Source organism: Toxorhynchites rutilus, chromosome 3, assembly GCF_029784135.1.
Source record: "Toxorhynchites rutilus septentrionalis strain SRP chromosome 3, ASM2978413v1, whole genome shotgun sequence".
Classification (NCBI taxonomy): domain Eukaryota; kingdom Metazoa; phylum Arthropoda; class Insecta; order Diptera; family Culicidae; genus Toxorhynchites; species Toxorhynchites rutilus.
In genome coordinates this window covers 220,753,641-220,780,694 of record NC_073746.1, presented here as the reverse complement: position 1 = coordinate 220,780,694, position 27,054 = coordinate 220,753,641, and the positions used below count along the sequence as shown (strand labels likewise).

General features: G+C 36.9%; 2 protein-coding genes across 6 annotated transcripts in view; one reads left to right on the top strand and one right to left on the bottom strand.

Moving 5' to 3' along the window:
• Window positions 1-27,054, top strand: part of LOC129780364 (flotillin-2) — a 384,914-nt gene that overhangs the window by 123,842 nt on the left and 234,018 nt on the right. The gene's annotated exons all lie outside the window — the stretch shown is intronic.
• LOC129780358 (glucose dehydrogenase [FAD, quinone]) overlaps window positions 23,037-27,054 on the bottom strand; it is a 34,857-nt gene continuing 30,839 nt past the window's right edge. For 4 of the 5 annotated variants that reach the window (XM_055788538.1, XM_055788539.1, XM_055788537.1 and 1 more), the window contains 2 exons: window positions 25,273-26,009; window positions 23,037-25,203 (listed from right to left, as the gene is read on the bottom strand). In XM_055788538.1, coding sequence (XP_055644513.1) covers window positions 23,497-25,203; window positions 25,273-25,428 — 1,863 coding nt within the window. In that variant the 5' untranslated portion in view covers window positions 25,429-26,009 and the 3' untranslated portion in view covers window positions 23,037-23,496. Of the gene's footprint in view, window positions 25,204-25,272; window positions 26,010-26,123; window positions 26,838-27,054 lie in introns of those variants that run through there. The other variant, XM_055788541.1, reaches the window with a different exon arrangement.

Below are 27,054 nucleotides of genomic sequence, written 5' to 3'. Positions count from 1 at the left end.
TTATTATTATTATTTGGATTATTCATAGAAGTCCCACGAGTCTCGCGGTAAAGAAGGTCTGCTTCATCAGTGACCGGCTTAAAGCAGTAAGGACAGACAGATGCTCCATAGGCTCCGTTAACGGCAGGGTATTTGATAACCCCCCCCCAACCATTCATCCCTCGGCACGGGTCGCGTTACACCTTGGCTTAGGGGTTTATCCATTACTGTTTCCCATAATAACCATGGATAACAGCTATTACAACCAGGTTAATAAAATCTGTGTTTTGGTCTCAAAAAATCTTTTTATCTGTTTTTTTTTCTCAGAAAACCTGTAGGGGAAATGGGGGCATAGTGGTCACCCTAAGGAATATGTCCATTTCTAGCGTCCACATACCGCTACAATTCCCGTTTTTCTAAGATTATTATAGTTCAACTCATTGTTGCTCAAGATAGCATACGGCTTTTACTAGAAAAATTCAAAATAGTACATTTTCCATCATTAGAAAAAAAAAAGGTAAAAAATCGAACTTTTTTTTTGCTTGGAGGAAAAGTGGTCCCCTAGTGGGGGCAAAATGGTCACTCGTACATATCAAGCTAAATGGGATAGATTTATGCGTGTTTTTCGTCCAAATTTGTTCAAATCATATTCGTAGGTAAAGGTATAAAATATAATAAAATAAAAGCTTGGTCTATTCACCTAGAGTCTCAATTCAAATTTTCTCATGCATACTTAAACGTTGTAAGAATGGGAAGATAATGAGGCATGATTTAATTGGAGTGGCATATTTTTCCAGGGTCAAAGCCACAATACGAACCTCCTAAAGAGCAGAATATGATGAGGTATATTAGCTTTAGTAAACAGAACATTGTAAGTCGCTATTCACTTATGACCACTTTGCCCCCAAACATCAAAGTAATTTCTATGCTAATTAATCGCTGAGATTCAACAAAATATATGTTCACCTCTCCTAGAATATGTGAACAGCCGTCCAAACTGATGATTTGTCCAACATATCATAGTGAATTAACTAAGTTTCACGATAAATTCCTTAGATACCATGCGCACAGAACTAAGGCCGTACAGGGTGGCTCAGAATTCATTAAATTCTTCAAACATAAGGTGCATATCAATACGGTGTCAGTAGTCAATAATTATACTACCAAACAAGCAGGTGAACAGTTTGCCCCCACTACCCCTATCGAAATCTGTATCAAACCTTTGCGGAAATCGAGATAACTGTAAATCTCGACGAGTAATGCAAATCTAAGACATTTGGCTTCAATTTTTTTTAAAACCTCGATTTTCGGTGATTTCTCGTTTTTAAAAAAAAACTCAAATTTTAACGTTTGTGACACTGTAACGATTCTGAGAGAGCAGAATCGGTGATGTGATTATTAGCAGAATGGAAAATACACTGAATTCAAACAAGATTTACATCTGCCGAATAAATCCAGTTACAACACCAGTAAAGTCCGAATGAGCTAATATTTTGCATAGGGTATATTATCATACAAGGCAACATTTCGTAGCAAGTTCCGATTGAAAAATCGAGATAACTATTTTTATTGGTACCCAAAACCATACTTTACGTTTCGTATTCCGTATTCCGTCCCAGAGCGCTGATTTTTGACAAAAAAAATGTTTCGAGATGACACTAGATCTCGACGTTTCATGCAATTTCAAGACATTTGGCATTATTTTTTTTTATCGAAAACCCCGATTTCCTTTACTCCCCCTTTGGGTGATTTTTCGATTTTCAAAAAACTCAAACTTTGACCGCTTTGCGCCACTCTCTCTTAAGCCCGATTGAGCTGATATTTTGCATAGGATGTTTTTTCTAGGTGGTGAACATTTTTTATGGGGTAACCTTTTGAAACTCGAGATGACCATTTTCATTGGTACCCTAGTGTACAGTTATGAAAATATCAATCACAGGTAGAAATGGATTTATGGTGACCCTTGGATGTTAAAGTTTTCAGTTTTCAGTTTGTTTTTTGTAGTCAACTATACTATATTTCAATTTAGAGAGCAACGACAGCTCTCAAACAATAGCCATCTGTCAAAAATCTCTCGATCGGTCGGTCAGGTATCGAATAGTTGTTGTAGATTTAAGTATCTTTTAAGAGTCACTGTAGATATGATAATAATAAATGGATTATATAGATACCTAAAGGATTTTACGGTTACACTTGGGGTTGTTAATACCCGCACTGCATTTACAATCCTTGCAAATCCTGGAGATCACGGCTTGACTCATGTTGCTAAATAATGTCACACTTTTATTTGTTGAATCATGATGATTACACAGAAACAAAATAATGCTATTTCTTTTCCGCCACTTTACATTTGCTGCCGGTCACGACTGATAATTTTCAAATAACTGCAGAGTCATTTTATTGATCCTTTAGGTATCTATAGAATCCATTTATTATTATCATATCTACAGTGACTCTTAAAAAATACTTAAATCTACAACAACTATTCGATACCTGACCGATCGATCAAGAGATTTTTGGCAGATGGCTATTGTTTGAGAGCTGAATTGAAACATAGTGTATTTGACTACAAAAACAAGCTGAAAACTGAAAACTTTAACATCCAAGGATCACCATAAATCCATTTCTACCTGTTATTGATTTTTTATATAGTTGTACAAAAAAAATAGAAAATTTTCAAGAAAAAATCTTGAAAAGTTTTGGTTATGAAAACTTTTTTTGCCTTAAATATACACAACTTGCGATGTATGGAAGAGTTTTAGGGCACACATTTATCTACAATTTATCTACCATTTCATCAAAATCTGAGATGACCATTTTGAGAAAATCGACTTTTAATTTTTGAAATCGATTTTTTACAGTGTAGGATTTAAAAAAAATATTTTTTCAGTATTTTTTTCTGAATATTCAATTCCTAAAACTCTTCCATAGACCACTTTTTTGTCTATGTCCATTTCGAGTAAAAAAAATATAAAAAAATGATCAAAAAAATTTAGCCCTTTCCATATGTTAGTCTGAATAATTTTTCGGAAAATTAAGAATGCCAAGTAGGTAAGGTCTTCACGCCCAGAAAGTTTCATTAAGTTCTGAGTGGATCATGCCAATCCCATAGACGAACCACCAAACAAATTCAAAACTCGAGAACGGTTTACCCGATTTAAGTTGTATCATTTCGTTGTGTTCGTCTCTGTCCGTAGATGCTAAGGCGAAAAGATTGGAAAACTTTGAAGGAAAATGGAAAAAATATGCTCTACAGTGATGTTTTTAGTCCAATTGAAATTCGCCTTGGCGGAATTTAAATTCGTCTTCCGTTGCTATGAATCGCAAATAGATTCAGATGATCAATCATTGAATAGTTCTGGGATTAAACCTACGAGCGATCGCTTAGTTAGAACATGAAATGTATTCATATAAAAAAGTTCGCCGGATCAGTAAGTATAATTGTATTGGCTTGCGCGTCCCGTTTTGACGTAGGACTACGTCTTTAATTTCTATATAGGGGGTCACTATACGAAAATTGTTACGAAATATTAAGAGATTTCAAATGCATATTACGTAGAATCTTTCTCACGATATACAGAGTCTTTCAGATCAAACGCTCACGCAAAAAAATTAATAACTTCTACAAAAGTGAACCGATTTTAATTTTTAAAAAACGAAAATAAAGCTTATTTTAAGACATTTTCTATGTGATCACCCTTTTTTTCGATAACGCGTTTTAAACGGTGAACAAAATTCTTCATGCACAATTCTAACATTACGACTTCGATGCTGTTGAAAATCCTAATTATTTCTTTTTTCAGTTCCTCCAAATTTTGTGGCTTATTAATATAGCAACGATCTATCACGTACCCCCAAAATTGTCTTCGTACGACTTTTAGTTCTTAATAATACCAATATTTTGCGATGCAGAACTTGTCAATATCTTAATTCTACTCAAAGTTAAAACTCATGATTTCAAATTCAATTTACTCAAACACAAAAAGTAACATAGTGTTGAAAATCACATATTATATAGAGTGAAATCTGTTCTTTCAAATTCCGTCAAACAATTTTTTTAATGTTTGCCCCAGAAAGAATGACAAACAAATAAAAAGAGCGTGTTTTTTAGGAATAAATATCAATAACTTTGGGTGAAGTTGAGATATTGACAAGTTCTGCATCGCAAATATTTGTATTACTAAGTTCTAAAAGTCTTCCGAAGACAGTTTGTATGTAGAATTTGAAATATAAAAGCTAGAGCAAAAAAACATTTTTTTTTCATGGTGACCCTAACGTAACTTAGAAAACATGCGCTATATCGGTTATTTCAAGAGATAGAAAAAAAACTTTGTTCTACAAAGATGTCTCAAATAACTGGGACTACAACATTGTCGAACTTTATTTACATATATCTATAAAGATAAGAAAGTTGGATTTTTTTATTCCATCGACAACTTTGGTCACCCTATTTTTGATAATATAAAAATGAGCGCTCTATCGTACGCAACAATTTTGTCGAAGACAGTTTTTGTCTAGAGAATAACTGTAGAGCTCTCAATGCTAATTTCAACTTAAATGAATCTGCTGGACCATTGTGCGATGGTCCCAAAAATCATTTTTCACTTTTTTCATCGGTCTAGTAGTTCAAAAATTATGAATTTTTGAAGAAAGTCAATTTTAGAAAAAAGAGGAAAAAGTTGATTTATCGGACAACCCTAAAATGGAGAAATTGTCATTTTATTGAAAAAATAATAAAATACGGGTCTAATGTTTTGCGATGAAGAACAAAACTACCACTTTTCACGAAAATCTGAGAACTACTATATCGGTTTGGCATGGAATGGCTGAATATATATCACTAGACGGCACATTTGTCCAACAATTTTTCCACATGAGACATTAGCAGTGGAAATAGTAAAACAGATGAACAGTTTGACGTTTAAAAGAAATATGTATTGCGAGCGTATGCGAAGGTAAATCATGTATTATGCATTCTTTATTTCAGCTTGGTTCCCGTGAATGTTGTATGCAACACAAAATTGTGTGCAATAATTCATCCTATCAAACAAATTAGATATCCAGTCAATGGGTAGGAATAAGAGTGATAAGATAGCTGCAATTCCATAGATTTTTTTCATTATTTCAGCGATACCGAGGGGAATTGTCGAACGAACAATATTTCACCGAAAAAGCTACTACTCCCAATGGCTATAAATAAGACTAATAATAAGAATAAGGCAATGGAAAAAAAATCTCAATACCACGATTATCCATTCAGAATCAAGCAGCTTTTAGCTTTCATATGTATTTTGCCTCAAAATATCATAAAATCATATGTATTTTCAACATTTCAACAATTGTTTCTTCCCCATAAACTTCATATTCAATCTTATCAATGACGACATATTTTTTTTGTTCACCGATCCACATATACTTCGTCCACCATTCCGCCATATTATGTGTTACACTTATATTCATTAATCAGAAGCTAATTTTGGTTTTGTTTGTTACAACTATGTGTTTTCCTAAACGAACATGAAAATCGGGCATTACAATTCTGTATGTATTCATTTAGCAACCAGTTGGCGGCAGCGGTGAGAGTATCATATGTAGAACAAACGGATCTTTTCAGGGCTACCATTTGGAGTTTCAAAAGAGTTAAAATAACAGATTTATGAGCAATGAAAAGAATTACATTTAAAAAAAAAGATTGTCCGAATAATCACAGTCCTACGTCAAACCCCTAGGTTCCGTGCCCCTAGGTTCAGGCCCTTCTACTTTTCAATCATGAACTATTTGGTCAGTCTACTCTTGAGTAAATGCTGTACCAGTATGAGTGGATAGTACTTTTCAAATATACTTTTAAGTTCATTTAGAGTAATGTATAAGTATGTCAAAAATGTGCTAAATGTTTATTTTGGGCGTATGAAAGTGTTGAAAGTTTTAAACGAGCAATTTACCTGCGTGAAACGAGATACAAACTTCTACATGTCGCAGCTTAATTGAAAGTACCCTGAATTGGTTGTTTGAATTGATAAAGATTCAAAGAGGAACTACACATCATCTTGTTGTAATTTATGTGAAATTCATGTTAATTTAATAAGGAAAATAAAATTAGACTATTCGTCTGGTTCTATAGTTATGAAACACCGGCATTTTAATCGGGCTTACATATAGCTCAGAAAATTCATACAACGAGCGGTTCTATAGTTATGAAACACAGTGTACAATATCATCTAATTTCATAGTTGATAGGACCATACTGATTACAGCACGATTACGAATAAATCGATTAATGAAACAATGATAAATCATGTACATGTTGAACGGTGCAACATAACATTAAACGTGAGCTCATGTCGATATTTGCGATAAGCTAAACATGAACATACTCTGGGCAGCACATACTCATCAATAGTTGGACATAACGCGACTGGACACACCTAACCGTTGTTCCCCGGTTACGAACGCATCTATTCATAACAGCAGTTCAAATGTACATCATTAAGACCTGTACATTTTCTTGAAGTGTGATAAACATGCAAAGGTTCACTTGTTACATTCAATTGTTTAAAATAAACACGGTCTGTGAAACTGAAACTGCCAGACGCCGTTTAGGTTTACATGTTTCATGTCACGTGGTTAATTGTTTTCCCTTTCGGAGGCAGTTTTTTCTCTCTACCATACATAAATCGACAACAAGTTTATGTTACGAAAATGATGCAAAGGAGGAGAAAAACCCAGTGACTTACTTTCTTACCTAACCTTACCCAAAAACGCAGAATCGCGTCACACAACGGTTTGCAACATTCAGCGAAATGTTAAACTGAGCGAATACGGCGCGGGGCGCGTCCGTATATTACGATTAGTATCCTTAGAAAAGCACCAACTGCCCACTGTTGGCAATGCATACGGGGTACACCAAGAATTCTGTTTCATGTTTTCGGGAGTAAAGTAAAGATGACACCCTTCGACATTCAATTGAAGGTTGGTCCGCTGCGCGTCGTACGTAACCTCTTCAGCCGACGAACCAACCGAACCAACCGCAGTACACTTTCCTCGAAAAACTCGAACTTCACTGGTCGCGGTTGCATACTGACAACGTGCGAGATGGCAGACACCAGGCGATGGCGGCCCAGTCGCGTTATGTCATACCTGCATGAATCTGAGCGCATTATAAATCGTATATCAGCAACATTTAGCCGCTCGTCTGGCCTCCGGCCGCCACAATTACCTTATCTTCTCACAGATCTGATCATCTGCTGTGCTCCGTATGCAGTGTATCTTTCACTTGCGATCACACAATGTAACACATAGTATTCGTATTTTTTTGAAACATTGCAGGGCTGGATATAAGTGTGGGGTCACCCCATACTTGTTTCGCACCTTATGAATGGGTACTAATTTTTGCCAACCGTTTCATTTTGAAAGTGGAATACCAAATTCACACCGAGTCAAATAGATCGCCCATATTATTGTGCCCATTGCCAAGATATTGCAAGCGTTCGAACCTGGAGCGCGCCTCTGTTTAATAACAGAGTATTGCGTTCACGCTTGACGATCGCCGTCATTAGACGTCTACGAGTCTCCTCAATGTTTGCCTATATTTGCGCTCGGTGCGCTAATGTTCGTTCGTAATCAAGCATATGAGCGAAGAGTAAGATTGGCTCGGCACAAGTAAATATAAAACTAAAAACAGCGGTTACATATCTGCCCAGTATTATCTAACATGGTTAAGTCTTCTAGAAAAACGGGCGATAGAAGTTGTGTGTTTTGTGGAAGATCAGGTTTGAGGTTGCATGGCATAACAACTGGCAAACCTAAGCAGTTATATGGCCGTGTGTTTGCTGCTCACTATAATTTGCTTGGCAGTTCTTGCTGCAACTGAATGCCGTTGACCCCGTTAAGAACAAACCGCACCGGTTGTTGCCATTCATCAGGCCCATACGTCAGTAATCGAAGTTCATGGTGGAGGTCGTTGCATTAAGGTATCGTATTCATGAATAAAAACTTGTTCGTTGCAAGTTTATGCTTTCGCATAGAATTTTCTATGACTGTGTGTTTATGCTCGAATTGATGTTCATTTGCGTGAGCTCATTAATTGCTTTTGATCAGTCGATTTTTACTACTCTATTGACCTTGCAGTAGGAGAAAGAAGTAAAGAAATGAAATATTTTTAAATTTTTTGCCGATGAAATATTTTCAAATCTTGGAATCTTATTCATTATTATATTAATTTTCATATACCGTTAGGGGTAGAGCTTTGAGATGAAAACAACAGAATTTATAACTCGATTTTTGTACTTATGTGCAACATTATACCTATTTATGCTTCTCCATTCACGAATTTTTCGATTATTAGTATTAGAAAATACACAAAAAAAAACATGAGACTGAAATAAACAACGTAATTCGCTAATTACTGGCTTACGGTTGGTGTCAAATGATCGAAACACGAGGTGTCAAACTTGTGCCTGGCAATTGTTTCCGATTGCTGGTTTATAAACTAATTCCCTCTCGGCTTCCACCAAGACGCCTTCATAACGCTTGTGTTCACCTGTGTTACTCGAGAAAATCGGTCGGACTCAGCGATCAACAACCACATTTTATCACGATTATAATTAGCTGTTATTGAGCAGCTATCGTCCTTATAATGCCTCAATGTGGATACATTGGCAACGCTTCACAGGGCATGTATTATGCACAGAAGGAACGAGAAGATTTTATGGTGTTCTTTCTTATGTTGTTCCTGACGCTATTCCATTCTCATTTCATTTAGGGCAATGTCTTTTTTTCCTCGGTTGTTGTTCCATACCAACATTGTTCGATTGACCAGAATTCTGGACAATTTAGCGAATTGAAGGCTTTAGGTGACGAAGTTCATGCCAACTCGACTGGCCGTCGGCAGCATCATCTTAGATAGCAGTGAAACGTTGTGGGTGTAAACAAGTCTTTTAAGCAACTTTGCATACTTGAAATATTCGAAAAAGAATTAGACTACTTTTTTCATAGGACCAAAAAAAAAATCTTGATTTCTTACCATAACTTATAACTCAAAAAATATAATACTAATATAATAATTTTGCTGAAAAAAAATATTTTAAAAATTAAAACTCATTTTTCTCATAAGCGTATGTTTTCAAAATTCTCAAAACATTTATACAGGTTGGACTCGATTATCCGGAGACTTGATTACCCGGAGTATTTTTTTTTATTTTTCTCATTTTCAGATCTGAAATTTTAATTTTAAAATTTTTAATCAATATGACTAGTAGAACACAGTTATTTATGAAAAATGAAAATCTAAGATGGCGGTCACTACAAAATGGCGGATTACATATTTTCTCAGAACCCCATCAATTCGGGTATCAAATGAAAGGGCTTGACTAGTAGAGTTGTTTATGTTATTTGAGGGGCTTAGAATGAAAGGGGTGTAAGTAATTTGATCGATTTCTCTACATCGACTCTCTCTTTGGGTCATAACTTAGCTGCAAATACATTCCCAGCTGTATTTACCAATGTGGAAAATAGGTCAGAACCTCATCTATCGGATTCTATTGAAAACTTAAATTGGAAAGTTTTTGCAGTTGAGTTATTAACTAAATAAAAAGTTGATGAAGAGAAATCGATCAAGTCACTTACACCCCTTGCATTCTGAGCCCCTCATTTATGAAAAATGCAAATCCAAAATGGGCACCACCACAAGATGGCGCCATGTATATTTTTTTCGGTTCCCGGAATAAATCGCCACAGAAAACGACTGCAACAGAAACCACCGCTTATAAAATGTGTAGTAGGCTATAAATATTGTGGCGCGGTATTGTATTTCAAAACAAGAATTAACCGGGCAAACGTATCGCCCCAGGCAAACGTAACGCCCCGGGCAGACGTATACCGTCCGACGCTCGCTAGAGCTCGGTCGGACATTGCTAAAGGATCGTATCCTATGTTTCAAACTAACCGGGCAATCAGTGGATCCCAGGTTTGCGTGCGAGACACCGCCGCTTCCGACGGCGGGTCGGCGGTGGACTCGGATTGCGTCATCTTGGCGGCATGGGCCGCCTCGATTCCTTATCCTCGCCAAATGGGGACTTCGTCCCCATTACATTGTCCTCAGAATAAATTTCGAAAAACGAGAACAAGAGAATAAATTTATAATAGAAATGTGAGGCACATGATGTTTTTCCCGCGCCAAATATTTCTAGCCTACTACACTTTTTCTAAGCGGTTGTTTCTGTTGCAGTTGTTTACTGTGGCGATTTATTCCGGTCACCATTTTTTTCACAACCCATCAATATGGGTATCAAATGGAAGGGCTTGGCTAGTAGAATACAGTTATTTATGAAAAATGCAAATCAAAGATGGCGGCCACTACAAACTGGCGGATTATATATTTTCTCAGAACCCCCATCAACATGGATATCAAATGAAAGGGATTGACTAGTAGAACACAGTTATTTATGAAAAATGAAAATCTAAGATGGCGGTCACTACAAAATGGCGGATTACATATTTTCTCAGAACCCCATCAATATGGATATCAAATGAAAGGGCTTGACTAGTAGAACACAGTTATTTAAGAAAAATGCAAAACCAAGAGGCGGTCACTACAAAATGGCGGATTACATATTTTCTCAGAACCCCATCAATATGGATATCAAATGAAAGGGCTTGACTAGTAGAACACAGTTATTTATGAAATATCCAAATCTAAGATGGCGGTCACTACAAAATGGCGGATTACATATTTTCTCAGAACCCCATCAACATGGGTATCAAATGAAAGGGCTTGACTAGTAGAACACAGTTATTTTAGAAAAATGCAAATCCAAGCGGCGGCCATATAGCGCCTTTTATATAAAAAAATAGATAAATGACTTCACTTGGAGAACACAAAACATAATAAACAACATACATTTGAAAAGGTTGCCGCCACAAAACGGTCGATTATTAATTTTTTGCAATCCCCTGATTATTGGTATCAAATGAAATGATTTGACTAATAGAATACATTACATCATCAAAATATTCCCAAAAAAATTAGGTAAGAAATCAAAATTTAAAAAAAGGGTTGAATGGTTTTATTGTAGAAAAGTATACTAAGTGATGCAGATAATTTACTCAAAACTAGAAAATAATTAGGCAAGTAGCAGTTAGTAGTTATCACAGCCGTTCCTTCATTAATCTAGGGCAATGATGAGACTAAAATAAAATCGTGGGGGGTATATGATGAAACAACTAACTGTAGATAATGGAAATCCAACGTTTATTTCTTACTTAATTTTCTTCGGAATATTTTCATGGTGTACTGTATTCTTTAGTCAAATCATTTCATTTAATAACGATATTGAAGGAAATGCAAAAAAATACATAGTCGACTATTTAGTGGCAGTGACATTTTTGAATTTATGTTGTTAATTATGTTTTGTGTTCTCCAAGTCAAGTCATTCTGCCATTTTTTAGCGACGGCAAAATTGATGTTTTCAAGATTATGTAATACACGGTTTTATAATGATAGTAGAATAAAAGGTGTCTCCCATCAGTCAACAGGAACGGGGTCAATTTTCTATTAATGTGGGACAATCCTACAAGCATTCAAACATACATACAAACAGGTCAAGCTGAATGAAACCATTTAAAAAGTAATTAATTATTTGGGGACTGCGGCCGTCTTGGATTCGGATTCTTCATAATCTGCTACTGCTACTGCTACTAGTCGAGCACTTCCATTTGATATCCATATTGATGTGGTTTTGAAAAAAAAATATATATGGCGCAATTTTGTGGTGGCGGCCATTTTAGATTTGCATTTTTCATAAAAAACTGTGTTCTACTAGTCAATCCTTTTTGTTTGATATACATATTGATGGGGTTCTTGGAAAATGTGTAATCCAACATTTTGTAGCGGCCGCCATATTGGATTTTCAAAATCATGGAATACGCAGTTTTATAACGACACCAAAAATAAAGATGTGTTCCAAATTTCAGATCAATCGGTCAACAGTAACATTTTTATGAATAAATTATCGTGATTTACATGTTTTTCTTTTTTTTTCTATTTGAAAACTTGAGAATGTCAAGCGCGAGAATTTACACAGAAAAATGTTGAGAGTAAAACGTTATTTGTTTAGGAGTTTCCATATAAAACGCCTTATATTCTAGAAAAGATGAAAAGTTGACGTCTTCGACAAAAGTTCATAAGATCTAAAACTTTGTCGAATACAATATATCGCTATTTTGACTTTTAACAAAATTAGAATAAGTATTTTCCAAAATTTTTTTTTCAAAGAAAACATGAAAAAGTTGTTGTTAGAAAAACCTTTTCCCTGTTGAAGTGCCCATCTTTCAATGTATGGACGACTTGTTGGAAATTGTAAGGGCTATTCATATATTTTTTTTATGAAAATAAAAAAAAGTTTTTGAGGAAAATGAGTTTTAATTTTTAAAATAATTTTTTTTCAGGGAAATTAAAAAAAATGCATTTTTTTATAAAAATTTAAACAATTTTCTACATTTCATCCTGTGACCAAAATTTTTTACGCATTTTTTTTTGAGTAATATTTTTTTGTAAAAAATCAAGAATTTTTTTTGGCCCTTTCCAAAAGTAGTCTGATTCTTTTACGAATATTTAAAGTATCCTATGACGAGTTGGCATGAAATTCGTCAGGTACAACATAGATGCTGTTTGTTTTGTTACCAGTTCATGACTGTTTTTAAAAAATTCTTTATCAATAGTTTCGGTAGTGAAGAAAACTATATTTCTTTTGAAGCAATAATTGAGGTAAACTAAAAAAACTATTTACTTTCAATTATTTTATTATTTTATATTATATTTGATTTAGTTCGTATATGAATAGTATCACTAAATAAAAAAGTCATAATTATATTTCAAATCATTAAAACTTACTTTTTTCATAAATTGCAGGTAAACATCACTTAGTGAATGACCAATCCAGTTATACGGTAAGGTATTCTCATACATTTGATCCCAGAATGAATGAATATTACATGAATATTCCAAAAATATGAATATCACAAAGAAATCAATTCGCTAAAAATGAAGCATTTTGCAATACAGGTCGGACTCGATTATCCGGAGACTCGATTTTCCGAGATTCGATTATCCGAAATTTTCGACTCGATTATCCGGAGTATTTTATTTTTGATTTTCGGAAATTTTGAATAATTTGTATAATAATTCCATATTGAATAGCTGATATGGATATCAAATGGAAGGGCTTGACTAGTAGAATGCAGTTACTTATGAAAAATGCGAATCCAAAATGGCGGTCACTACGAAATGGCGGATTTCATATTTTTTCAGAAACCCATCAATATGGGTATCAAATAAAAGGGCTTGACTAGTACAACACAGTTATTTATGAAAAATGCAAATTCAAAATGGCCGCCACCACAAGATGGCACCATACATATTTTTTCAATACCCCATCAATATTGGTATAAAATGAAAGGGCTTGACTAGTAGAATACAGTTATTTATGAAAGATGCAATTCTAAGATGGCGGCCACTACAAAATGGCGGATTACATATTTTCAGTAATTTATGAAAAATTGTGAAAAATGTAAATCCAAAATTGCCGCCATCATGTCTTCCAAATTTCAGATCAATTAGTCAACAGGAACGCGTTCGATTTTTTATTAATGTGGGACAACCCCACAAACTGCGGCCATCTTGGAATTGGATTTTTCATGATCTGCTATGTTCTACTTGTGGTGCCGACTATTTTGGATTTGCATTCTTCATAAATTACTGTATTCTACTAGTCAATCCCTTTCATTTGATACACACATTCAAGCGGTTCTGAGAAAATATGTAATCCACCATTTTGTAGCGGCTGCCATCTTGGATTTACATTTTTCATAAATAACTGTGTTCTACTAGTCAAGCCCTTTCATTTGATACCCATATTGAAGCGGTTCTGAGAAAATGTGTAATCCGCCATTTTGTAGCGGCCGCCATTTTGGATTAACATCTTTATATATAAGAGAGACTATATCCCACGTACGTATAACTCATCATCACGGGAGAACGGCTGATTAGATCTACGTCGTCCATATATTTTGTGAGTTTGTTTTCACCCAAATTAGAATGATAGAGTACTTTGGAAAATATTTGAGATGATTTGAAAAATTCGAAAAAAATAACTATGCACATCTTTATATATCTTCTTCTTCTTCAATGCCACTAACGTTCCTAGAGGAACTTCGCCGTCTCAACGTAGTATTACTTGCGTCACTTTTATTAGTACTTAGTTGAGATTTCTATGCCAAATAACACGCCTTGAATGCTTTCTGAGTGGCAAGCTCTAGAATACGCGTGATCGCAGTGCAAGTCGGAGGAAATTTCTTTGACGAAAAATTCCCCCGACCAGAACGGGAATCGAACCCGAACACCCGGCATGTTAGTTATGACGCTAACCACTCGGCCACGGGAGCACTATAAGGTCACGGGAGCACTATATCTTTATATATAAAAGAGACTTTTTCCCACGTACGTATAACTCATCATCATGGGAGAACGGCTGATCAGATGTACGTCGTCCATATATTTTGTGAGTTTGTCTTGACCCAAATTATAATGATAGAGTACTTTGGAAAATATTTGATATATTTGATATTTGATATGAGATGATTGGAAAAATTCGAAAAAATTGACTATGCATATCTTTAAAGAAGGATATTTAAAACAAAAAGGGAAAATAAGAGGTACGCATATGTATGTTTCGCTGGGAAAATCATCATTTAGATCAATTTGACAGCAGTTATGAAAGATAACATACAAACTCTCTTGAAGTATATTCGTTTTTTACCAACCAAAATATTCTCTAGAAATACTAAATTATATGGCAGAACAACGTTTACCGGGTCAGCTAGTTTTTCATAAATAACTGTGTTCTACTGGTCAAACCCTTTTCATTCGATATCCATATTGATGGGGTTTTGGGAACATATGTAATCCGCCTTTTTATAGCGGCCGCCATCTTGGATTATCAAGACCATCGAATACACAGTATTATATTGACACCAGAGAATTATTTATTTAATGTCAAACGTCTTCGACCTAATGGTTGTACAGACTGCTTATAGGGACTTAATTCTATTCTTATAGATTAACCTACTAATATTAAAATCGAACAGTTCAGATACCTCGTTAAAGACGCAGCAGCAAGCGTCTAATGGATTAATGGTACGGTGATTAGGCATCGCCAGGACTCGATGGTGGCGTAGCTGTCGGGATGGTGCGTGTTCTGTGTTCCAAATTTCAGATCAATCGGTCAACAGGAAGGGGCTTAAATTTCTATTAGTGTGGTATAACGCTTCATACAAAGTTACAAAGTCACAAACATACAAACGGGTCAACCTAGATAAAACCGTTTAATAAATAAGTGCAAATCATAATTTTAATACGTTTACCTAGAGAAAATGGCTTTTTTATGACTCGATTATCCGGAGGATTCGATTATCCGGAGTGAAAAAAAAATCAATACTCCGGATAATCGAGTCCGACCTGTACTTCAAATTTCTTCATTATTGCATTGCTGGTGGTGTGTGATCACCATTTTAATAAGATATAGATATTCATGTGGTGTATCTTCTCGCTGATAGTTGTAGTTTTTGGTCGCTCTGTTCAATTATTTTCAATCAATGTAGATCACATTTCAATCAAGCTGACGTATTTTCACTCCAGAGTCTACTATTTTCAACAAGAGTGCTTTTCATAAAAAAAGCTGGCAGGAATTTCAATCTAGTGGTAGCACTCATGACTGCCAGACGTTGGAATGGATACCTTTCAACTTAGCAAAATCTTCATCAAAACTTGGAGGAAAGGAAATTAGTTCATGATGAACTATTTTATTCGCGTAGCCAAGTTCATGGGTGGTACCGTAATGCTTTCGAATCCGGAAGGAATTTCAACACGTTGAGCTCCGAATCTTTCTTGCAGCGCTTCCCATTCAGCCCGCATCAAGAGCGTTTGCAAAATATCAGTGTCGGTCTCAACTCCCAAAGATACTAATTGTATAAATAGAAAATAGTTAGAATTTCGACTAGAAAACATCCGAAAACAACCGTATATACTTTTATTTTCCTATTTTGTAACTATCAATCCCAGTCAACCAGCGCTTTCCTACTAAAAAGCCCCTAGGGACCGACGCGGGGCACAACGTGTTAATCCGGACACTTTATCATTATATTCAATATCATACCAAAACTCTATGATTCATAATTTATACGAAATCCTTCTAGGTCTAATTTTTCATGCTATGCTATCTCAATTATTTTTAATTAAAAATATTTTTTCTTGAAAAAGTATTTGTTTAACACGTTAAGCCCAGCGTCGGTCCCTAGGGGCCGACGTTGAGCTTTTTGGTAGAAAAGCGCTGGTTGACTGGGACTGATAGTTACAAAATAGGAAAATAAAAATATATACGTTTTGTTTTCGGATGTTTCACGAAATGTGACTACTTTCTAGTCGAATTGCTGACTATTTTCTATTCACACAATAAATATCTTTGGGCACTGGGACCGACATTGATATTGCGCAAACACTCTTGAAGCGCGCTGAATGGAAAGTGCAGCAAGAAAAAAATCACGGCCTAACGTAAAGTCCTGAAAAAAAAATAAGAATGACCCATATAAGAACCAATAAGTCATCCATATATTATAAGAAGGGCACCTCTACATCAAATGTTTTATGTTTTGTTTGGAAAGTTAACTACGAATGCTTTACTCGGAACATTTTTGTATGTAAATTTTTTTTCTGAATAGAAGAAAGTTTGCAGAACATGTCAATGGAGGTAATTTACACACAAACATGTAACGAGTAAAACATTAGTTTTTCAGGAGTCTCCATGCCAAAATGTCAAATATTTCAGAAGTAATGAGAGATAGAAAGTTGACGTCTTTGACGAAAGTCCATATATTATTATTATTTTAAACTTTGCCGAATACACTTTATCTTTACCTTGAGTTTAAACTAGGTTAGGAAAAACCGTGAAAAAGTTGCTGTTAGAAAAACTCTACCTCTGTAGAAGTTCCCATCTTCCAATGTGTGGATGACTTGTTGGTATTTCAATTTTAATGTAATTTCAATTTTATTTATATACCAACAGGGGGTCTTCGTAGCCACTTGGTTACGCGTTCGCTTACCAAGCGATCGATCGTGAGTTCAAACTCAGGGCCCTCAATTGACCATCTTTGTGTTGTTATAGAATAACTACGTCCACGCAACCATCATCAGCGATGGAAATCGATCCACGGTCGAAATGAGATCGATTCATCCATACAATGCTCTGCTCTGCAAGACACATCGGGCTGCTGTTCTATAAATAACTCAACAATGATCAATATCAACTGTCTTCGCTGTCCGGTCTGCTGAACAATGGAAGAACAGAAAGAATACCCTTACGCCTAAATGGCTACTACTGTGTGATTTACCATAATGTAATGGAACAGAATACTTAACCCCTAAATGGCTACTACTAACTACTGTGTAATTTACAATTTATAGAAACATAAACATATGTACATGTACACGATTAAAACCCGACTCTGTTACAGCTAAAATGCTAATGAGCCTAATAAATAAATAAATGAGATAAAAAATATACCAACAGGCCTTTACATATGCAGTGGAACCCCGATTATCCGCGAGAGGATGATCCGCTGTGCGCCAATTATCTTTTATTTATACTGAGTATCGTTATCTATCGTTCATAGAAGATCCATATTCGTGAACAGGTGAACAGGAGTGTAAACTCAAACTTGATTGAATAAGGTACACTGATTCTTTTTTTACCCGAATTTTTGTGTGATTTTCTAACGCGATTTACTCGAAATTACACAAAAATCGACGAAATCTCACCTAGTGACAAACTTTAGTTACGCTTACGTCATTCGCCTTCGGGATCACTATGCCAACTCATGTCGTTCGACGCGCGGAATAATGGAGCAAAAGGTTGGATGAGCTTTTCACTTTCTTGTCAGTCATATCTAGATAACTTTGATACCGTAGTATTGAGCTTTTCTCGAAATACATTTCATTTGTAACTATTCATCTGTATATGAAATGAAGTAGTACCTACATTTAGGCTTTTAACAAAATATCACCATTACTTTATTGGCATAGCTTTTGCATTGGGGTAATGTGAAGCTGTGCGATGTAGCTGTCCTTAAGGCGGAATTCGACCTATTCAACATTATACATGCTACAAGTTAAATGTAATGGATATGACACTTGCGCGTTTTTTGGAATTTTGTTTTCCGCGCGATCGCACAGTGCTCCAACATCTTGATGTTATTGTTTTTATAATCAATAATACATCAAATCGATATTAGATATTGACGAACATGTCGTGCTTCACACGCCGCACCGATCCGCAAGCCATTGGATAAGGCCAACTTTGCTCAACAAGGCCAATTATGTCGATGATACATCTAGTGATCCCCGATTTTTGAAATTAATCGTTCATCAGCTAATCGAATACTTTTCATCAGTTTGTTCTTCTTGAATGGCGTTAACGTTCCCTGTGGAACTTTTGCCCTCTCAACGTATGCATCAACTAGCGTCATTTATTAATACATAGTTGAGATTTCTTAAGCCAAATAACACGCCTTGAATGTATTCCAAGGGGCAAGCTCTAGAATACGCGTGACCACAGTGCAAGTCGGAAGAAATTTCTTTGACGAAAAATCCCCTGACCAGAACGGGAATCGAACCCGGTATGATAATGTGAAACGCTAACCACACGGCCACGGGTGCAGTCATCATCAGTTTGTTATTCGATAGGATTAATCCCCCTAAATAATCGATAAATCGATCAATCGTCACATTGAGAGAAATAATTAGTTAGACTAATATTTCTCATTTGCTAGAAAGCCATCTGGAATAAAAAAAAAGTGTCCATTCCGCCTGAAAATCAATTATTATCTCATACGCTCCCCTAAACTCGTAAACGAAGCTCAATTCGCGTTGACGGCATTGAGCTTCTTTTACGAGTTTACGGGAGCGTAAAAGATAATGATTGAATTTCAGGATAAAACTGCAGCGGCCGTAGGTTTTTTTTCTCTGGGATTGGATCGATTAACCGACGTAAATTATTCGTTCGCTTCGATTATTGGGTGTGCAGTATTCGTTCGATTAATAATCGATTCCTGCAGGAAGTATTCGATTAATCGAACGATTATCGGTGATCACTAAATACACCCCAATAAGCAAGAAGCATTGACTAAGTCTTGAAACTTTATAAACACACTTTGTAAATCGTTCTCAGAGAAATAAAAAAGCCTGGCGGGTAACTACATAGTTCATCATGGAGCAATTCCATACCAAAAAAGCCGGCCGCAGACCCGATCCTCTCCTATTTTATAGAAAATTGTTACTTATAATGAAAGCTACATGAAATCACAATTTTCGTTATATAAGCAATTTAAATTACGATTGTATTTTTTTGAAGAGGGCTTATTCAAAATCATTGATCTTTTTTTCAAAACATCGTAACTTAAAATACGGATGTCTGATTAAAGGATTAAGTTGTTGGAAAATTTATGAAATATTTAGGAAGAATAACATTGTAAATGCACTGTTAAAAAATCTTAGTCGAAAATTTAATTTAATATCAAAAACTTTTACATCTGAATGCACGTACCTTCGATATTTTGATTTATATTGGAAAACCCTTCAAGTTTAACGAAGTTCAACGCACAATGGTGCCCTGGTAAACTAACCAAAACAGAAATATGAATTTTTAAAAATTTAAATTTTCAATATTTTATGAAATCGTAACAATTTAGAAAAGTAACATTAAAAATGAAATTTACATATGATTTAACATGAGAAAAGTTTTAAGGTATCTTCTATGTATCAAGTTTTGATAAAATCGAAGGGGGTCGCGTCAAAATTTGTAGTTTTTCGGATGATTTCGCGTGGAATTGCTCTATGTCGCTTCTTATTCGTATTTCAGTGTAGATGTAATTCAAGTAAACTAGAAGTTTGCACTGAACGGAATTACTGGAATTATTTTACGCAATGGTTTAGAGTAGAAGCGTGCAATCCATCTCATCATGATGAACAGCTCAGATCAGCTCAGCTCATCTAAAACAGCTGTTCTTTATGAACAGCTCTTCAGCTCAGTTGTCAGTGTCGACGTCTGGTGGCGACTTTCAAATTGGGTCCCAAACTCGATAATGTAATTTTTATCAGATTAGGAGACACGAAGCCAGTTTTAAAATGTTAAAATTCAAATGAAATTTTTCACAGCATGTTATTAAATTACTTGAAGCACGTATTCCTGACGTGCTCCCGTAGCCGAGTCGTTGGCGTCGAGTTCGATTCCCGTTCTGGTCGGGGGAATTTTTCGTCAAAGAAATTTTCTCCGACTTGCACTGTGGTCACGCGTATTCTAGAGCTTGCCACTCAGAATGCACTCAAGGCGTGTTATTTGGCATAGAAATCTCAACCAAGTACTAGTAAAATTGACGCAAGTAATACTACGTTAAGACGGCGAAGTTCCTCTAGGAAGAAGAAGACGTATTCCTGACTCTTATTTAACCATTTGTCTATACATTTCCGACATTTTTACTGAGACTTTTATTATAATATAAAGATGTCTTCAAAACAGTTTTCTTATGAGATTTGTTCACTGCTTGCAAACAAAGTGTTTTTCATTGAAATAGAATACTAATTTGATACACAGAAGTTAATTTTCATTCATAATTTTAATTTTAATTCTGCCACAAAATTATTGGAGTAGATCCTCCGTTTGTGGCAATTTTCCAGCAATTTTCTATCGGTCGCAGCTGGGGGACTTTGGGAGGATTGGTGGCCTAGACTGATGCTTTCGCATAAAAATGCCATTTTAGCCATGTTCATAGTTTGGCCGGTTGCTCTGACCTTCCGGCCCAAGACGCAGGACGATGAGACTACATTGCTCTCGGTCTTCCTCTTTAGTTTCTGCTGCAGTTTAAGGTTGCTCAGCACTGTCGGATGATCAGAGCCAGGCTTCCTTTCGACGCTTTCACCATTCTTCTGAAGGAAGACGATGTTGTGAATGCCGTATCGTCTATATTCGACGGACACGAAGTGCCTCACGATGTCCAACTTCTTCGCGTTCAGGGGAAAAATTAGCAGCACGAACAAAGTATCGGACGTAGTTGTTTCACAGTTTTCGCGAAGGCTGCGGCAAATCACCTGATAGAGGCGTCGATGCATTTTTGTAGAAGACTCAATAAACGTAGGATTTAAGAAAAATTTGGTTCATTGAATTATATTTTGTAGTTTTTTTAATCGCCAACCGAAATTCGTCCATTTTTTAAATACATATGTTAGATATTTGTCCGACTGTAAACAAAACTCGAAGTATTTTTGGATTACGTGATGAAGGTACTACATATAGTTACTATTTGGCAAGCAAACTGAACCATATTTGCTTTTCTTTCAAAGTTATTGAACGATTACAGTTAGGTTTACACCTACTCTATCCTCGGATATATTTATATTAGACCATGATTGCTCATGAGTCATAAACCGATCCCGAAATCGTCCACTGAAGTGAGTGCATATCAAACATGAAGATTTACATCGACACACAAACTTAAAAATGCACATACTTCTTCTTTTTCTTGAATGGCACTGACGTTCCCAGAGGAACTTCACCGTCTCAAGGTGGTATTATTTACGTCATTTTCACTAGTAATTAGTTGAGATTTCTATTCTAAATAACACTCTTTAGAATACGCGTGACCACAGTGCAAGACGGAGGAAATTTCTTTGACGAAATATTCTCCCGATCAGAACGGGAATCGAACTCGAGCCCCCGGCTTTTTAGGTTTGACGCTTATCACTCGGCCACGGGAGCACGATACAAATGCACATACACACACCAAAAAATATTAAGAGATCAAAATCTACGGTGGCTATGAGACAGTTATCTCTTAAGGCGGTTCTTCAGTGTAGAAGTACGAATTTCGGACGTTTTTTTGAGCACTGAACAAATAGAACAAATCATATTTTTACTATACATTGTTCCATTATTTGTTTCTTTATCTTTTAACTGTACAACAAGAACCAAAATACTCAAAGTTGCGGCGAAGTGAGGGTGTTGAAAAAAAGTTTTGCCATGGCGTACACGATTCCAGTCCTTCTGATAATTGAAAATAAAAATATCGAATAGATTCTGAATCAGTAAAGTCCCTGCTATCGTATGAACCTCAGACAACTAAAAAAGAATTGACAAAATGGCAGCCGTTCGAACAAATAAATTGCTTTTTTGCACGTTTTTATGCCAGGTTCAGTTTCAAAATTTAAAAAAAAATTTTTTTATTGGTTCATGCGATAGAGAGATGTAGAAAGGATTATTTGCATCAAATTTGGAATGAATCGTTTGAGATATCGTGTACGCGAGCTTGAAAAACCTAGACAAACGCACATGAAATTTTGTATCAATGTCGTACTAGATTAGATGGTGCATCACTAAAATGGTTATAACTCGATAAATAATAGGATTTTCTAAAAATCAACATCTGAAAAAGTTAACCAATGCCAAAAATCAATTATATTTATCATATGAAGCCAGTTTTACGATGAGTATCAAATGAATCGTCGCAATAACTCGTCGTAATACAACTTTTCTCCAAGCTCCAAATTTCCCCGAGTTATTTTTCTAATACCCCGAAGCATTCAAACGCGTCACTCTTCTAGAGAAAGTGCAACATACCAGAAGTCGAACGTAAAAAGAATTTATACAGTGTTCGCTACGCAGTGTTCTACACTAAAAAAATATCTGCGATTAATCTCGCGATCAAGATATGTTTTTTCGTAGATACACTGGAATGGCCTTAGCTGGAACACCTTTGAGAAAGCCCACCCATAGGAATTTGTACCCATCACAAATAGAACAAAGAAACCCGAGTTATCGATCAATCATTTGTAACACAAATTTCAAGACAAATGTACAACTGTACAACATAGATTTCGAATTTTTGTTATCACTGGATACACATTTCTGCAGTACATATAAAACACAAATTATGATATTAAAGTATTTTATTATTGGTAACATTTATTATTGTATGCTCGGGAGTAGCTCCCCTGATTTTAGTTACTCAAATTTACTTGAATATACACTACAGAACCTACTGCTAAACTGTAGATTGTCTTTCTATCATACAACACACACGTGGCTCTCGAAGTCAAATTACAACATTTTTTAAAACAAAAATCTTTGTCGATGTGAAAATGTATAAGATCTATAAACGTTTCAAAATAATCAATATTCAGTAACACTTTGATATCCTAATTCGTTAGTGCTGACTAGTAGAAATGTTTTCAAACTACGTTCTCTCGGCATTCTCACTTGAGTACTCTGGGTTCGCTCCTTACTACAATTACTGGTGTCGTCAAGTCACTCGTTGCACTCGTATATCACATTTCGAATCCTGTCGTGAGGTGTATGTAAATGTAGTTATTTTTTTGCAAATGAATCATAGGCACATGTGAATTTACTGCAGCCATCGAATCTACCAACGACCCCAGTCCTGTTTAATCATATCGGAAGCTTTTTCGGCAATCATAATCACGGGCGCGTTGGGATTCCCACTGATAATGGTGGGCATTATGCTGGCATCTACCACCCTCAGTCCGGACACACCGTACACTCGCAACCGTGGGTCCACTACGGCTCCGGGATCCCAACTCGGTCCCATCTTGGCCGTTCCCGTGGGATGGTAGATGGTGAAGGTGAACTGTTTTATACAACAGGCCCAATATTCGTCGGACATGAACGGCAGATGTCGACAACCGGGCAGTGGTATTTTGTGCGGTCGGGATCCAAACCGCTGGAAGGCTGGAGTGTAGGATACGTTGATTGCGATTTTTATACCTTCCACCAGAACCGCTACATCCTCCGGATGTTCGAAATAATTCGGTTCCAACGAGGGCTGCACGAATGGATTTCTCGATCGCAGTCGCACCCAGCCGGTACTTTTTGGTCGTAATAAAAGAGGAAGAATCGTCCACGTTTCGGCATTCTGTATAGGTTTGTATACGGTGTTGTAAAATCCGTCTCGTAGATTGAGGATTTTCCGGATGTTCTGTCCACCATCTGAATTGATTGAACTTGGCCCGAAATGGAACTGGATGTCGGGCCATTTCCCGGATGGATCGGCGTATTTGGTGTTTACAAACGCAACCCCTTCAATGCCTGGGAATGTCATAGGTCCTCTTTCGTTGAAGATATAATCGAATGCCACCGGTAGGGTCGTAAAGCGTGATGTTTTCACAGTTACCGGTTCGTTGATGAGGAATGTCAGTCCTCCCAAGCCTACGTGGTCTTGCATATTATCTCCAACGGGAAGATCCGATATAACGGGGATTCCAAAGTCAGCAAGATGGTCCGCCGGTCCAACACCACTTAACATCAGGATTTGTGGTGAATTGAGTGCGCCTGCCGAAAGGATAATTTCTTTTTTGGCAAAAACAAGTTGTCTTCTGCCGCGCCTCGAAAATTCGACTCCGTACGCTCTGTTATTTTTATCGAAGAGAATTCGTGTCACATGAGCGTGCATTGCTACGTCCAGATTCTTCCTCAAACGCACCGGGCGTATGAATGCCTTGGAAGTGCTACAGCGACTACCGCGCCTCATTGTAGCCTGAAGTAGCATGAAGCCTGTTTGCTCCTCACCGTTTATATCTCTGTTTTCATATCCCATTTCCTGGCCAGCCTTAACAAAGGCTACCGAAAGAGGGGTCCTCCAGGGTGCTTCCTGGACGGTTAAAAATCCACCCACCCCATGGTAGGGCGATCGAGCCATGTAAGGGTTTCTATTGTCCTCAGATTTGATGAAATATGGTAAGACACTTTCGAAGCCCCATCCTATGTTTCCCTGCTCTAACCAGCTATCGTAGTCCCTCCGATTGCCCCTAACGTATACCATTGCATTTAGCACACTTGATCCTCCCATAACCTTCCCCCTGGGCCAGTTACATCGATCACCTATCATTGCTTGGCAATACCGCCGATCGCCCGAGGGTGTTGTTTGGTACTTCCAGTCGAATTCGGTTAGTTGGAGATAACCCGCAAGCGACGGGACATCGGTAACCTCCGTTTCATCGCCTCCAGCTTCTAGCAACAGGACGGACCAATCCGATATCTCCGAAAGTCGGGAAGCCATGACGGCGCCCGCAGATCCAGCTCCAATGACGATGAAGTCATAAAATGGTCTTATCTACGGAGAAATGAAAAAAAAAAACACAGATTAGTATCGAATCAAAACGGATATAAGACAGAGGTATACTGTTTCTTGGTCAATGGGCATCGACTCGGGGTCCACACTTTGGTATTTATAGTAATTAACTCCCACCGCTATGAGTGGTATGAGAGTTAACAGCGCAATCGGGGCGTGCGTGATTCCTCCAGCTACTGCCGCTACAGAAGCGAGTCCAAGAGCCATTGCACGAGAGAATTCTAATACTATGGATATAATTCCAAAAGAAAAATTACTGGTTCAGCGTTAATAGAGTATTTACAAAGCGATGTAAACGAAATTTTAAGCACGATTTAGTTTTTCGAGCAGCTCTTCTTCATGTGATGATTTCAGTGTGCGCTAGTTTAAGCCTGTGGCTGCTATATCCATACATCCAGCTCTTGTTTGTTATTCTCCGAAAGGATTTTCGGTGTGTAATTGCGTATGCCGCCAGGTCGCACTCTCTGAAACTGTTGCTGTGCGTTTCGGTCCTCTTCCTCTATGTCCAGATAGGATTTGATGTACAAGTGCTCGTTCAGATATTTGGTCTGACGTTCGACACTCTTGTACGAAGACGTCGCCGAATTTGAGGACGCAGAGGAAGTTGTGGAAGCGGTAGAGGGAGAGCGTGAGGGAGCCGTCGAAGCTTTGGAGCCTGTTGAAGAAGCCGACGATGATGTGTGGTGATGATGGTGGTGATGGTGGTGGTGGCGATGACGATGGAGATAGTCATGTGCGGAAGTACATCTGGAGGGCAGAGATTTCTCCTGGCCCATTTTATTGAACCTCTGGAACGATACCGGGAAAAACAAAAACACATGATTACGTATATTAATATTGTAGATTAAACTCAGTTGGTAAAAATACCCAAAGCCACATTCTATTCTAGGGACGATATTAACCTTATGTTTGTTATGTGAATTGTGTCAGTGACACACTTTAAAATACACGTATTCGAGTCCAATATAACGGTATTTTTACAGCTACAACGACTTCAACCTTCTTCTGTGTAATGACTTAATGATTCATGCTGTCAGTGTACTGACTTTCCACAATTTCGCGATTGTCATGGCAATGAACCTCGGAGGAGGCTGGTGGCATGGTACAAAAACAGCCTTGTACTTCCTTTAAAAATGGGCAAAGCACCTGTTAGCAGAGAGAGAATAAAACAACAAATGGCTCATTCGGTCCTAAAAGGAATGAACGACTCAAGCTTCAAGTTATTCGTTGCATGTGTGTAGAAAAAAACGACACACGTCATTTTCACGATCAAGGCAGAGTCAGTGGCCACAGAAGCAGTGGCTTTTAGTTTCGGTGCCCCCTCTTAACACGTGTTTAACGAGTGCTCGTGCCGGTGGCGATTATGGTTTGGGGCGTGTGTTTTTGCATTATGTTATCTTTCTATTTACCACCATTTCCAGGTGATTTGTGTGTGTTTCCTATATTTTGATGTATTCTTCGCCAGTCAAGGTAATTGCATCGCGATTCCAATGTTAATGTCATTAGGAGAAGAAAAACACACATTGTGATCATTAGCTTGATTGGTACTGTTGTAATTAAAATAGACAGTGCCAGGGCAAGTGAAATGAATTGATGAAGCGCTCCTGACAATTCAAATCAAAACTGAGTGGATTTCGAGATGAAATATTTTATTTTATTGATAAAATTAAACACTATTTTCATTCTCACGAAGCGTTGCATCATGCTTCGAGAATAAAATAACTATATTTTGAAAATAGTGAGTGAAGCCATCATATTCATTTCAGAAGTTCCTCGCCAGAGTAGTCAAAAATTGAATTTTTTTTGAAACATTGAATTTTTTAAATTTTTTAC